The sequence below is a fragment of the Diceros bicornis genome, chromosome 4 (assembly GCF_020826845.1).
Source record: "Diceros bicornis minor isolate mBicDic1 chromosome 4, mDicBic1.mat.cur, whole genome shotgun sequence".
NCBI lineage: Eukaryota > Metazoa > Chordata > Mammalia > Perissodactyla > Rhinocerotidae > Diceros > Diceros bicornis.
Window position 1 is genome coordinate 100,528,671 of NC_080743.1, and position 14,514 is coordinate 100,543,184.

The 14,514-nt window shown below is 54.8% G+C and overlaps 1 protein-coding gene across 2 annotated transcripts; it reads left to right on the top strand.

Moving 5' to 3' along the window:
- Nucleotides 1-7,603: 7,603 nt before the first annotated feature.
- KLHDC8A (kelch domain containing 8A) lies at nt 7,604-14,165 on the top strand. Of its 2 annotated transcripts, none has more exons than XM_058540231.1 (5): nt 7,604-8,287; nt 10,961-11,125; nt 11,360-11,575; nt 12,189-12,290; nt 13,083-14,165. In XM_058540231.1, the coding sequence occupies exons 1-5, from the start codon at nt 7,912-7,914 to the stop codon at nt 13,274-13,276; spliced, it is 1,053 nt and encodes a 350-aa protein (XP_058396214.1). In that variant the 5' UTR covers nt 7,604-7,911; the 3' UTR covers nt 13,277-14,165. The 2 variants fall into 2 exon arrangements, with proteins under 2 accessions (XP_058396214.1, XP_058396215.1); XM_058540232.1 differs by having other exon boundaries at nt 7,605-8,287; nt 11,360-11,446; nt 13,083-14,162.
- Nucleotides 14,166-14,514: the final 349 nt, after the last annotated feature.

Sequence of the window (14,514 nt, forward strand, 5' to 3'; positions counted from 1 at the left end):
CTCAGCAGTCCCACGCCCTCCTCTTTAATGTGCCTCTGCCTGGTCCCTTCTCCAGAACCTCCGAGGAGAAGGGCGTGTGTCCACACGCTGTGCGCATGTGTGTGTTGAGTGCAAAGGTGTGTATGTGTGCACGCCTGTGTGCCTGTGACTGCGTGTGTGTGATGCGAAGCGCCAGAGGACGCTGGAGGAGAGGAGAGACAGTGCCAGAGGGAAAGCCACTCCGTTTCTCCCTAGAGGTCCCGACTGCGGTGGACAGGCCCCTCTTCCCAGCTGGAGGGTGAGCTGGACCTGCCTCTCTGGCCCCCATGGAGGATGGTGGGCTCTTGGAGGTGAGCAGAAACCTGGGGTGGAGAACGAGGCTGCTTTGTTGGAAGCTACCCCAAGGCCTGGCGAGAAGAGAGAGGCAGAAGAGGGCTGGGACCTCTGAGGGTGACTGCTCTCACTTCCTGGCTCTCTAGAGGCCCCAGGCTGGTGGTCTTCTCATACCAGTCCAACTGTGGGCCCCCATCATCCCTTTCCTGGCCCCGTAAAAGGGCCCAAGAGCCTTGGATCCCACCGGACATCAGGTTCAGACAAAATCTGGTGCTAGCAGGAAGGCAAGGAAGGAGATTCGGGCCGTGAGAAATCCTCCTCCTAAAGTAAGCGGTAACGATCAAGTAGAAGCACAGTAATGTTATTTATGGGGTGAGCAATATCCACCTGGAGATATGGGGGATCTCGAGGGAGTGGCCCCTTTCTCTTCTGGGTGGAGACGTGACCACAGCCACACAGCCTGAGCTTTTGTCCTGCAGATAAGACAGTTTTGCTGGGAAGAGGGACCCCAGCAGGAGACAGGAGAGCCTTTTGTTTATTTAGTCTTTTGTTCTCAGGAGCCTTTACCTCCGGGCCTGCAGAGCTCTGTGGATCTGGCTGTGGGTCCAGACCACGCTCACTCAGAGCCTGCAGCAGGAGAGACTGCACCCCCGCCTCGTCCCCTAGGCTGGTCCATCTGCCAATCACTTTTCCTTGCCAATTTCCCAGCTGGAGCAGCGGGGCTGGTGTGTAAAGCATTCAGAGCCCTCTCTCAAGCTCTACCAGGACACGGAGCTCTTTTTAATTAAGAAGAATGGAGGATGCTGCTGGCTCTGGAAATGGCGATATTAACTTGCTAATGGGCATTTAAAGAGCCACGTTTGAGTAGTCTGCTGCCTTCCCCAGTCTGCAGCCTCTGCTCCTCCGAAGAGCTGACCAGGCCCCCATGAAGACTCTGCTTTCCTCTGCATTAGAAAGGGTGGAGGATAAGCACCCCCAGTGGCCCCAGTGCCCAGCCAGGTTCTGGCCTAGTGATCTGGAACAAATGGCCATATTTTTGCTTTTAGAGGAAGGGCCAGAATCAGGATGACTCGAGCCCTTGAGTCCTCTGCCTCCTGTGTTGGAGCCTGTGGGAAGGCAACAGGCACCCCAGAAAAGTCAGGACCCAACGGTAAGCGTGATTAGCTTCCAGGTGGGGCCCAAGGTCTACAAGGAGCCAGCCCATTAGCAATAGCTGCAGCTGTCACAAGAACCCCCCTGTCCTCAGCTGACTGGGGAAAATGAGGGCGGTGGTAACAACAGGGCCAGGGGAAGGCCCCCAGTAAAGTCCCTTCTGGTGACTGGACCTTGGGTAGCTGGCAGTGCCTATGAGAGCCAGTGGGGCCAGACCTCTGTGGGTTTGTACCACAGGCAAGTATGTGAGGCTGTCCATTCTGGAACCTGCTGCTTGTCACTATGGTTAAAGGATTCTTTCTCTAGGGTTCCCACCCTGTGTCCCCCAGGAGTAAAGAACATTCCAGCTGGGAGAGACCTCAAGCTGCTGTCTCTTCTTCCTTCCTTCTAATTTTACAGACAGCAGAATGGATTTGATTCACCCAGAGGTGCACAGCCCAGTTAGGACAGAACGTGGGCTGGACCAGAGGTCTCCTGACTCTCAGTCTTGCATCTTTCCTATTTCTAGCATCTCCCAGAGGAAGTGACACCATGCCTCTCACCTCACCTCACGCTGGTGTTTTAATTTTCAGACGCTCCCAGGTGGGAAATTCTTCCTTGTTTATAACCCAGATCCTGTCTTTATTATAAGCCCCATTTTCTCTTACAATTTCCCTGATAAACACAGGGAAGTAGCCAAGGTCTTTCAGAGGTTTCCCTTCCTGCTGTCATTATCATCTCATGCATTAAACAGCAGAGGAGTATGCACCTTCCCAACTCTTCTTTCCCTAAATCCTGCAGCTCCTGAGTTGGAAAACCAAGAGCACCCAGTCCCCACACTCCATTATCCCATACCTGAGGTCCACTTTTCAATGTCCCAATTTAACCTAAATGGGCAGGCAGTTGCTCATAGGTGGACAGACTCATTCCTTAACTGACACCCATGAAGTCCCTCTAGGCATGTGCTATGCTCTGGAGGAGGAGGGAGCAGGGCATATAGTGAAGGACCGTGGCTAACACAACTCTGATCAAGGCTGTGAGGTCAGGAGGGGGAGCCCTACTGTCTGAGGCCATTCTGCGGGACTCTAGACTGCCACTCCAAGGGTGGCGGTGCCACGTGAACAGATGAGACTATGGTTATGACTGCTGACACCTGTGTCAATGTCCAATCAAGTCCACTTGAGTGCTGAATCCTTCCTCGGGGCTGATGCTGGGACTGGGCAAAGGAAGCCCTGACAGGGCTTTTCCATTTAGGGGGAGGAATCCACTCTTCTCTTGGTCTGCTGGCAGCCTCAGTCCTAACTGGGTGCGTCATGCTCATTCCCCACCACCTGGATACAACCCGAGTTTCTGGTGAGGAATAAAAAGGTGATTACCTAAAGGAAGGGCACCAGCTGTTCCCAGATCAGAATGCCGTTTAGGCTGCAGGGGAAGATTTCAGTCAGCTGGGAGGAAAGAGATCCTGTCCAAGACACAGGCCCAGAAATGGTTGGGTACAGGAGGGTGTGGGCCCAGGTTAGGGGCCTACCTTGTGGAATTGGCACCTGCTATTGGGCCCTGGCGTGAATACACAGGAAGTCAGAGGCTCAGAACCTTGCCATCACGAGGGAGGAAAGAAGACTCCCCTTTACAGATGACCTACTGTGTGCCCAGGAACTAGGCCTCCCATCACTCTAGAAAGTAGGTTTGCTTATTCTCTTTTTCACAGACTCGGAACTGAGATTCAGGGGTATAAGTGACTCATTCATGGTCACACGGTGAGGGGCTGGCGGAGCCAGGATTCAGGCCCTGTCTGTCTGATTCCAGAGTCCACACACTTCCCACTACCCCATGATCTGTGGGGCGTTCCAGAAAGACAACTACATTCAGAAGGTGATCCCAGCCTCCAGGAGCTCCCAGTGTCCCTCCAGCCAGCGGTGGTGCCCGCCCACAGGAGGGTAAACTGCATTTCTGAGGGAGAAGGAGCAGCCAGCCGCAGCCCCTAATAGCTAAAGGACTCCTCTTTCCCCTCCCCCAAATGTGCCCTACACTTGAAATTCCACCCGCCCCTGAAGCCCTACCCACAGTCACTCCCTCCATGGTCTCCACACTGCGAATCCACCTAGGTTACTGGGAAGGAACTGTCTCCTACCCACACCCTCAGCTCCCCCACAACCCACCTCTGAGTCCAGCGAGGGCAGGGCCCTGCTGAATACCTAATACACTCGCCTGATACTGGGTAAAACTGTGCACTTTATTGTATGTAAATTAGACCTTAATAAACCCAAGATGCAACTTTTAAAAAAATACTTAGAAAGTGACTTTCTCTGGGTCTGAGCACCCCTTCAGCAAGTTTGGTCGATGCGTCTATGTCACAATAATGAAGACTCCACAGTACCAAAGGCTTTGTCTTTAGAGGCTTTCATGAACTTTCCTTCCCCTTGTTTCCTACTCCCTCAGGGCCACCTGGTAAGAAGGGCAAAAAGTCAAAACCCTTTTTAAGAGAGAAGAGAAGGGCTGCCTGGTGGCGCAAGCGGTTAATTGTGTGCGCTCCGCTGCGGCGGCGGCCCGGGGTTTGCAAGTTCGGATCCCGGGTGCGCACCGACGCACTGCTTGTCAAGCCATGCTGTGGTGGCGTCCCATATAAAGTGGAGGAAGATGGGCACGGATGTTAGCCCAGGGCCAGTCTTCCTCAGCAAAAGAAAGAGGAGGATTGGAGCAAAAGAAAGAGGAGGATTGGCAGATGTTAGCTCAGGGCTGATCTTCCTCCCAACAAAAAAAAAAGGAAGAGAAACCCAGGCCCGACACTCGATTTTAGAGCAAGAAGGATTTAGGTTTGACATAAGGAAGAACTTCCTGACCAGGAAAGTGGCTACACACTAGAATGGGGTGGTAAGGCATTAAAGGGGTCACCAGACTCCCCACCTCTGCTTTGCAATCCATAAGGCCCCAGCTTGGTGCACTCTGCCCAGGCATGGAGACCACAGGTGACTCAGGGAATCTTAAGTGGCGGTTGCTAGGTTACAAGCTTCCTCAAAGCGCACTCAATTTAAGGACTAAAGGATGTCACCTGGCTGGGAGGAAGAGCCACGGGGGAAGGAGAGGGGGAGATGGAGAGAAACCAGGACTTCCAGAATAAGCAATTAGGCATGGCCTGGAAAGCATCCTGTTCTCAGTACTTTTCCAAGGGTCAGAGTCCCTAGATCCCATGGTCTTCATAGAAGGTAGTACTTGTGAGACAAGAGCACTAGGCTGGAATGGGGGCCTACTGTGGGGCTGGATTCCAGCCCTTTCCCAGCTATGCTGCCCAGCGCAGATAGTGTGGCAATGGGGAAAGGGCTGTGGCTGGAACCCTCTGGGGGTCTGGCCTCCTTGCTTCACTGTAGTTGCACAAAAAGCCAGAAGCCAGGTGAGAATGGAAAAGCTTGATGTCCTTCATAATGCACAGTTCTTTCATTTGTGATTTAATTATGATAAAGTGAAAGAGCACTGGATTTGGAATTCACAAACTAGACCCACCCTGAACGGCGCGCGTGATGATAAGTCAGTCACTTCATTTCATTAAGTCTCAGATTCCTCAAGTGTGAGAAGTGGAGACTGACGTCTGCCCTGGCGACCTTTCCCAGGGTGGTTTTAAGATTACGAGAAAAAGGATGTGCGAGGGCTTGGTTTAGCTCAATGAGTTATGCAACATAGAGTACTAATGAACTCTGTATACCTGCTTAGCAAGCTTCCCCAGCTGGGGTGGGTGGGGGCACAAGAAGCCTTGCCTTGGTGGAAGGCTCACTGGGCAAAAGAGGCTGAAGATGGACCCCAACAAGCCCCTTCGAGGAAGATCTATGGCTTTTAATCTTCCTGAACACCCCATGCTGATTTTGTGAATACAGTTCAAGTTGAGGACTGAGGGTCTGTTCCCTATTCCTCTGGACAGACTGTGATTTCTAGGAGGAAAGAGAAATGTTTGGTGTTTCCTGGGAAACTTCATTAATTCAGACCACATTCTTTTGGAATTTATGAGTTCTTATTGAATACAAAAAAAAAAAACCTTCCTCTGTGAAGGTTCTAGAGGTTCTTACTTTGTAAGTACAGAGAATTCAAACTAAAAGACAGTGGAATTTCTAAGCCAAGAAAACAAGATATGAAGATGGGCCTGTTGTGCGCTGTGCCTTCTGTTTCTCGCTGGACGCCATTTCTAAGTGAGGGCAACATGTTTGTGCTTGTTCTAGGTTTGCCTTTCTCCTGGTTTGTTGACGGTGGTTGTAATAGTCAGGGTGTTAGCAGCGAATTACCAGGCCCTTGCTATGTATCAGAAGCTGAACTGAGCACTTTACAAGTATTACCTCATCTAATCCTCACAAAAATCTACAAGGATAGAGCCACACCATGGAATGCTACTCAGAAATAAAAAGGAGTGAGCTGTTGGTACATGCAACAACCTGGATGAGTCTCCACGGAATTATGTGGGAGCGGGGGGAAGCCAATCCCAAAAGGTTACATACTGCACGATTCTATTTATATAACATTCTTGAAATGACAAAATTATGGAAATGGAGAACAGATTAGTGGTTGCCAAGGGTTGGGGAGAGAGGGCAGGAGAGAAGGAGGTGTGGGTATAAAAGGGCAGCGGAAGAGTCCTTGTGGTGAGGGAAGTGTTCTGTATCTGCTCGGATCCATTTCCACATCCTGGTTGTCATATTGGACTACAAGTTTTGCAAGACGTTACCATGGAGGGAAACTGGGTAAAGAGTGTTATTTCTTACAACTGCATGTGAATCTACAATTTATCTCAAATTAAAAAGGTAACAAAATAATATAAGGAAACTGAGGCTCAGAGTAGTTAATTTCAGAGCCAGAATTCAAGCCCAGGTCTGTCCGACTCCCAAACCCAAGTGTTTCAAGACCTGGCTGTATTCAAGGGAACCAGGCAGGAGAAGGACCGCGGGACTTGCAGTCCATCAGACCAGGTGGCCGACTGGTGTCATGAGCAGCTTTGTCACTGGGGACTACTGTCCTGAAGAGGCTATTAGAGAGGAGCTTGAAAGGATTATCTGGCAAGCCCTGTGTGCTGGCGCTGAGGGCCCACTGGATTCCCCTTCCCAAGGTGCGGGAAGGAGGGAGGGGCGTGGAGAGACTGCCTCTGCGTTTCTCTATGTTGGTGTCTCTGGTTGTGCGTCTGCTCATCTGTGCATTTGTCAGTTTCTCCGTGGATATGTCTACTTCCGGGTGGGGTAGAGTGATGTGCAAGTTATGCATATGTGTGCACGTGGGTGTATACGTTCTGTTTGCATGCCCCTGTGTCAGGTCTGCGTGTGTCACACCCGCATAACTTGTTTCTATTAGGTTGAACCACTTGATAATACCTCCCCCAAGGCAAAGCCGGCTATTGAGCCAGCCTGTCACGAACTGGGTCTGTGTACTGTAGACAAACTGGGTAATTGGCCTCTCCGCCCCCTCATCCAAAACAAACACTCACAAACCGCCCACCCCCACACTGGAGGGAGTCTGGTCCAGTCACCTGGTACGTACTTGGCTCTAGGTTCCGCTTTCTCCGACCCTGTAGACAAGGGGTCTCCTTTGTCTCCCGCCGGCCCTCCCCCACCCCGTCCCCCGCGGGCCGGCCGCCGCCAGGGCTTATGTAAAGAGGTCATGGCGTGCCCCGCCGCGGGGCGCACGCGGATTCCTGCACAGGTGTGGCGGCTGCGGGTGGGGATGTGTGTGGAGCGGGCTCGCCGGCCTCCTCCCCAGCGGCCGCTTCGCTTCTCCTTCCTGCTGCTCATTTATTTTCCTCATCTGCCAGTCTGACAGCGGTGTGCGGACTGGGGAAGGACACAGCGCTCTCTCCCCTGTCCCCGCGCCGGCGGGCGGGAGCTCCCCGCTCTCGGGGAATGAATGCGCTGTCTGCGCTCGCCGCCGCGCGGGCAGGCTTGGCTGTGTAAGTGGCGGGGGCGTGGGCGGCAGGGTGCGGGGAGGGGGCGAGGGAGGAAGGCGTCGGCGCCGAAAGGTGGCAATTCCTCGCTTCGCCGGGAAGCAGCCAGGCGCCTGCACCCCAGAAAGCCCAAGCCCGCCGCGCTGTCCGCGGGTTCCCGACCAGCCGGCGGGGAAGGGCGGGGGACAAAGCGGCGCGGGGTGTGATGCCGCCGTGGGGTGGCGCCTTCGGCCGCCGCGTCCTCCCTTTCAAGTTGGCGAGGAGCTGGGAGCCCGCCCGCGCGCGCAAGGAGGCGAGGGCGCGTGGCCCCGACTGCCCTTGACTCGCCCCATTCCTTCTGCAGGGGCCAGGCGTGGACGCCACCGGATCGCTGAGTCTTGCGGGACGGTGAAGCGCTGGCCGGCGTCAGGGACCTTGCCAGGGGTCGGGGGGAGCCGGCGCAGGGGAGCGAGATGGAGGCGGCGAGAGCGGGCGCGGAGTAGCCGGCAGACCCCCGGGCGCGTACCTCCCCCGGCGCCCTGGCGCTCCGCGGGCGCGCGGCGGGCGGAACCCCCGGGGCTGCCATGGAGGAGTCTAATGTCAAGGACTTCCAGTGGAAGCGCCTGGCGCCACTGCCCAGCCGCCGGGTCTACTGCTCCCTGCTGGAGACCGGGGGACAGGTCTATGCCATCGGGGGATGTGACGACAACGGCGTCCCCATGGACTGCTTTGAGGTCTACTCCCCCGAGGCCGACCAGTGGACCGCCCTGCCCCCACTGCCCACAGCCCGGGCCGGAATGGCCGTCACCGCCCTGGGGAAGCGGATCATGGTGATTGGGGGCGTGGGCACCAATCAGCTGCCCCTGAAGGTCGTGGAAATGTACAGCATCGATGAGGGCAAGTGGAAGAAGAGGAGTTTGCTGCGTGAGGCTGCCATGGGCATTTCTGTCACGGCCAAAGGCGAGTGGGGCCAGGGCTGAGGGTGGGCAGAGAGAAGAGCGCTGGGGGGGGGTGCGCACAGGGAAAGGGGTCGGAGCCAACACTGAGTTGGGGGCTGACTATCACATTCCTGATCCCATCTAATCCTTACAGTATACACTAAAACTGGAAACCCACTGGCCTTATTTTACAGATGAGAAAACGGAGACTCAGCAAGTGAAGTGTCTAGTAATTCCATATGATGCTAGAGCTGCACTCCACTAGGCTCCTGCCACCAAACTGGGCAGGCCCTGCCCGTGGGGAGAGCCGGAGGTTCAGTGCAATGTCTCTGCAGAACCCTTCATGCAGCAGAATGACCCACAACACCCCAACCCCTGAAATTTGCCTTGTAGCTGCCACCACCTCCAGATGCGTAATTGGGGTCCTGGAGATGTTCACTCTTCATTCTTTCCTTGTACCATCACCAGGCCCCACTGGGAGTGCTTTCGGACCTGATTCCAGGGCCTTCTCCCCATCCTCAACTTCCCCTTCTGCCTCCTAATCTCAGAGATACTGATGAGTGGAACCCGGAATGTTCCTGAGGGTTGTGCTCCTGTGGCATCTTGCCCAGGTTCACTAAGTTCTAAGCATGCTGACCACGTGGTTTTATGGTTCTCATTTCACTTGTTCCAAGCTCCTCATTTCCTCTTCGGGTCTGGCATAGCCCAGAGCAGAGACAGGGCTCCGAAAGCTCTTTTGCTAAAACACAAAAGGTTTTATGAGAAACGGTCCAACAGGAGTTAGGAGACCCCAAGTTCAGAGCAGACAGGCTTGGTGGTGTGCAACCTTCCCTATCTCTCTTGGAAAACCATCCTGGCTGCCTGTTGGGTCTACTTTGGATCAGGAACCAGTATTTCTTGAACACTTGCTCTGTCCCTGGCACAGTTCTAGGTCTCAGGGAGGAAGGAAAGAGGCACATCTGATCCCTGCCTTCAGGAGCCCGAAGGCGACCAGAGAGAAACTCCCAGGCAGAATCCCTCAGAGCAGGCTGGTTCATGGTCCCTCCACGAACTCCCAGTAAGAAGGATGGAAGGCACGGAAGCCCATGGGGAAAGAGAGAGAGTACTCCTCCATCCCCAGGCCTCAGTCAGTAGTGCAGAAAGATGAAGAACTAACATTTACTGAGTCCTTACCGTAGCTACTTTATGTATATTAGGCTCTCTGATCCTGATGAGATAAGTGCTATTGTTATCTTCATTTTAGAGAGAAGCAGTGTCAGACCCCAAGAGGTTAACTGACTTGCCCAAGGTCACACGGCTAGTAAGTGATGATCCAGTGTGCTCTTACCTATGGCATTGAATGGGTTCACAGTTAGTGTAATGAGAATTTACATGCCTGTGTGTCAGGCATTGACCAGATGCTGGGGCCACAGATTAACAAATTCTCAAGGACCTAACAGTCTATTAGAAGAAACAGACAAAGATTGTTTCAGTAAGGTGTGGCAAGTTGGCCAGTGCAGGTGCATGGGAAGCACTGAGCTGGCCCTGCCTTGCAGTTCAGGAACACCCAGGTGAGTCTGAAAGGATGAGTAAGAATGGGGCGGGGGTGGTAGTATGGATTGGGTGGATGGGAGGGTTCCCAGCTGGAAGTGTTTCAGGTGACACAGGGATGGGAGAGGCGGAGCTTGTGTAAGTTCCTCATTAGGCCCCAGCTCCTGGCCATAGGCTAGGGTTGGGTTGGGATTTTTTTCCTTTTTTCAGTAAGGTTGGAAAAATAGAAGGATATAGGACTCCTGCCTGTAATACCCTTGAGGAATAAAGGCATCTTAGAGCTAGAAGTGGTGAGGACTGGCTCCTTGGAGACAGAATCCTGGGTAGGGGTGGGTCGCTGGGAAAAAGAGGGCCTGGAGGGGGTGGGGGGCTATGTCCTTGACAGGCCACAGGAGGTACTGGGGGGAGGCCCAGAGAAACGCAGATGCCTTGCCTGTCCTCTCTGAGCAGTGTGAGAGGGAAGAGCCTTGAAAGGCCACCTGCAGCCAAGAGCACTAGAGAACGAAGGGGACTCCTCAGAGCTCTTAAAGGGGCCAGTCTTCTCTTCCCCAGATCCTCACTTTCGTGCACCCCTAGCCCTATCCCATTTAGTGCAGGGTGCCTCCTGGTGCCCGCAGGCTTCCCAGGGTGTGAGGGAGGATGGCATTCCCCCAAGGGGTGACAGACGAAGAAAGAACCAGCAGCAGTCCGGTGTCCCACAGGGCCAGTGATAGCAGGGCTGACCTCCTTCCCAAGGCTCCTGCTAGGTCCGGAGAGTTCCAGCCTTGGAGTGCCTGGGGCACAGGCCACTCCTGCAGGGCATGAGAGGCCCTTCCTGGCTGCCCAGGAAGGAGGAGAATGGAGGGCACGAGACTCCCCCGCAGTCTACCCCCTATGTGAGGCTCAGTGTCTCAGGCTTAGCCCAGGGCTGCGCACCAAGGAAGGCTAAGGCATGTAGGCCAGAACCCAGGCTCCAGCACGGCAGGGACTTTGAGTGGTGCCATCAACCCCACTGACATGTAAATGGCTCACTCTTGCAGAGCAGTGGTTGGGCACCTGGCCTGGCGTCAGTGCCCATGTTCCAGGAGTTAACAGAGCCTGGCCGTGGTAGGTGATGGGTGCGAAGGGGCCTGTCCCACGGCGTCCGTGAGCTGAGCCCAGGGTTGTGTGTGGCCTTTCTCCTTAGATTACCGAGTGTACGCAGCAGGCGGGATGGGCCTGGACCTCCATCCACACAACCACCTTCAACACTATGACATGCTGAAGGACATGTGGGTGTCGCTAGCACCCATGCCCACCCCGAGATATGCTGCCACCTCCTTCCTCCGAGGTTCCAAGATCTATGTGCTGGGTAAGGATGGGTTAATCTGTCTCACATCTACCCCTCCTGCGCCCCCTTGGGTCAGTTCCCATGGGAAGCAGTGCCTGTGTGCTGAGCATCTCCTTGGCACTGGGGGGTGATCATGCTGCCCCACCCTTCAGGGAGCTTCCTGTATGACTGGGTAGCAGTCAGAAGGGGGAAACCCGGCCCCTGGCCTCAGGGACTGACTCTTCCGCTCAACCCCCACCCTGCTCTGGCCTCCAGGGGGACGACAATCCAAGTATGCGGTCAATGCCTTCGAAGTCTTTGACATCGAAACTCGCTCCTGGACCAAGTTCCCCACCATTCCCTGTAAGCGGGCTTTCTCCAGCTTTGTGACCCTGGATGACCGCTTGTACAGCCTGGGGGGCCTGCGGCAGGGTCGGCTCTACCGGCAGCCCAAGTTCCTCCGGACAATGGACGTGTTTGACATGGACCAGGGTGAGCTGGGCACCAGCACCTGGCTGCCCACCTCCCTTCTGGCCAACTCCCACCACCTTACCCCCATCCCACCCATCCTCCCAGGGCCCCTTACCTGGCTGGGTGAGCCTTTCAGAAGCCTGAGCACCCCTCTTGGTCCAGGGCTACTCTCGAGGTCCAGTTCTTTCATTGGCACAGGGCTCCCTTGGGTGGTGTGTTGTTTTATCAAAGCCTTTTCCACCTGTCGTCTCTTCTTACAACATCCGGGCAGGGCCAGGTGAGGGAGGGCTTCTTCCTGCTCTTTACTCGTGGAGAAACAGAAGCATCCTGACTCCCATGCCCACGCCTCTCGTTAGCCTCCTCTCCAGCATAGAGCCTGTGAGAACAGAGGTAGAGCAAGGAGATTCCTTGTAGGGGATTATAGTTTCTTGGCTGCAGCAAGCATGGGAGAGGGTGGAGGCCACAGAGGGGTCATTTCAAACAGCAGGAGGTGTTGTGTATGCCTTGAGCACAGGGGGTAGACGGGGTGGAGACGCTGCTGAGGGTGAACGCCGTGTGGGCCTCTGTGTGTTTGTGGCGGGGTGGTCGGCATCTAATTCTCTCTCTGTGTCCTGCCATCATCCATGGCCTATAGGGGGATGGCTGAAGATGGAACGCTCCTTCTTCCTCAAGAAGCGACGGGCAGACTTTGTGGCCGGCTCTCTGAGTGGACGGGTCGTAGTGGCTGGAGGACTTGGTAAGGATGGAGCTTCCAGGCTGGTACGGTGGTTCTGGTGCTGGTGGATCCTTGGCATTCCACAGGAGCAGGAGAGGTGCTGGCTCCTTGCACTCTGCCTGCATACCACTTCATTCCAAAGACTTCACAACACTCCCTTCCTCCCAGCCTGGACTTCCCATGTCCACGTATGGGCCCCAGTTGTGGTCTTTCTCTTCCGTTACACAGTGAAATCTGAGGCCCGGAGAGCATAAGGGACATGCCGATAACCATGGAACACAGGCTTGCTGAGCGCAGCTCCCTGGGCTCCTGTCCAGGAACAACTGGAGACAAAAGTGTGGCAGGGATCAGCCTTGTTCCTCTGTCTCTGACCATCTCTTCTGCCTGGAGACCCAGCTCTGTCACAGAATAGCACAGCAATCTGATCAAATAAGTTACTCTAATAAATTCAAGATTTGCTGTATTACTCAAGTCTCTCAGAGGGTTAGTGGCATTTTGAAAGCGGGACCCCAGCATCAACAGGGGAGAGATGTGTGGGCAGCAGGGCTTGCACACACCCAGAGTGGTCTCAGTGTGGACAGACTGCACCTTACCCACGTAGGAAAGGAGCTCCCAGCCCGGATGGGCAAAGAGGCTGTTTGACAGAAGCTATTGGCCCAGGGTGGGGAGAAGGAGCAGTTCTGCAGCCAAGGAAACTGTGGTTGCCTAGCTTCTCCTTGTGGTCCCAGGGTGTGGAGGGGAGGTGGGGCGACTGCGGGGCGTGGGTTGGTGGCTGGACTCCTTTGTAAGGTCTGGTTCCCTTGGCACTTTCAGGGAACCAGCCCACTGTCCTGGAGACGGCAGAGGCGTTCCACCCGGGGAAGAACAAGTGGGAGATCCTCCCCACCATGCCCACGCCCCGCTGTGCCTGCTCCAGCATTGTCATCAAGAACTGCCTCCTGGCCGTGGGGGGCGTCAACCAGGGTCTGAGCGACGCGGTGGAAGCCCTGTGTGTCTCTGACTCCTAGCTGTCCCTAGGTCCAGCGCCTTTGTCCTGGACCAGATCGCCCCACTCTTGACAAGAGGAATGGTCTCACAAAGCAGTTTGGGCTACTTCCCAGGATGCCAGCTCCTGGGGTCAGGTCCTGGGGCTCTAAGTGACCTCCCTCCACCTCCAAATCCTACCAATCACAGGAAACCGTGAGAAGTCCTGATGACCCCACCAGCCCCAGTTGGAGTTCAGCTGACCTTGGGAGAGTCCTCACTGCTCAGGCAGAGAAAGGCACAGGAGTATCTGCTCCCTCCCCTCCTGTGAGTGCCCTCTCTCCCCATCTCCAGGGGAGGAGGTAGGTAGGGCGGTTCTGACCCCGAGGATGAGCTGCTGTGGCTTTCCTTTCCCCAGCTCTGAGCTAGTTTAAAGGTCTCTGGGGAGCGAAAATGAAGAGGGGTTGGGGGGCTTCCCAAACCCCTCCCTTCTCCCTTGGTCTACCCCATTTGGCGGTCAACTGTGGGCCTGCCCTGGACCTCATCTACTCGGCAAGAATTGGCCTTGGAGCTAGAGGCAGCTGAATTGGAATGGAAGTCGAGTTCACATGGACTGGTCCAGGTCAGCAGCCTTGGCCAGGAAGGACCCACAGCTCTCTGGGTCCTTGATGGGAATGTGATGATGGAGGAGGAGCTGCCTCCCTGCCCAGGGTCTTCTCGTCACTCTATTTCTCTTGCTGCCACCCCTCGCCACCAGAGGCCTGGCCCTTTTGTCACCAATGGCCCCAGAGTGTTTCTGTGTGAAACCTTCTCATTTACACTGTGGCATCACAATCCACAAAGGATGGATTAATTGCACTCTGGTTAACAGCAGCAACACGATGATTAAAATCTATATTCCTATCTTCTCTGGCACCCTCGTGCAGGGTGGGGTGGACGGGTGTCTAGATGGGTAGAGGGGCCCCCGTGAAACAGTCCCTCTGACATTCTCAGGCTAAATAGGGCCCCAAGTGACCACCTATTCTTGGCCAGTCCCTCTGAGGAGGTTCCACCTCAAACCATCGCTCCCCCGCCAGTCACCTCACTCCTAGTAAAATGGCGTATTTTCCTTCTCTTAAGCATTGAGGTTCCACATGTATGTTAAGAAAAGGTGGCATTCATTAACTGACTTCTTATCAGCTTACTCCTCATGGCTAGCCTCAATTCATTCAGCTTAAGCTCATTTCTGTCTTGCCCAAAGTAGAAAGAGAATTGCTCACTGATTGAAAAACGTGAAGAACCT

What these genes read in the sequence shown, in the direction of transcription:
- KLHDC8A (XM_058540231.1), top strand. Translation starts at nt 7,912, where the DNA reads ATGGAGGAGTCTAATGTCAAGGACTTCCAGTGGAAGCGCCTGGCGCCA. An exon ending in CATTTCTGTCACGGCCAAAG is followed by an intron (nt 8,288 to 10,960) that starts GCGAGTGGGGCC and finishes CTTTCTCCTTAG; the next exon opens with ATTACCGAGTGTACGCAGCA. An exon ending in CGTGTTTGACATGGACCAGG is followed by an intron (nt 11,576 to 12,188) that starts GTGAGCTGGGCA and finishes CATGGCCTATAG; the next exon opens with GGGGATGGCTGAAGATGGAA.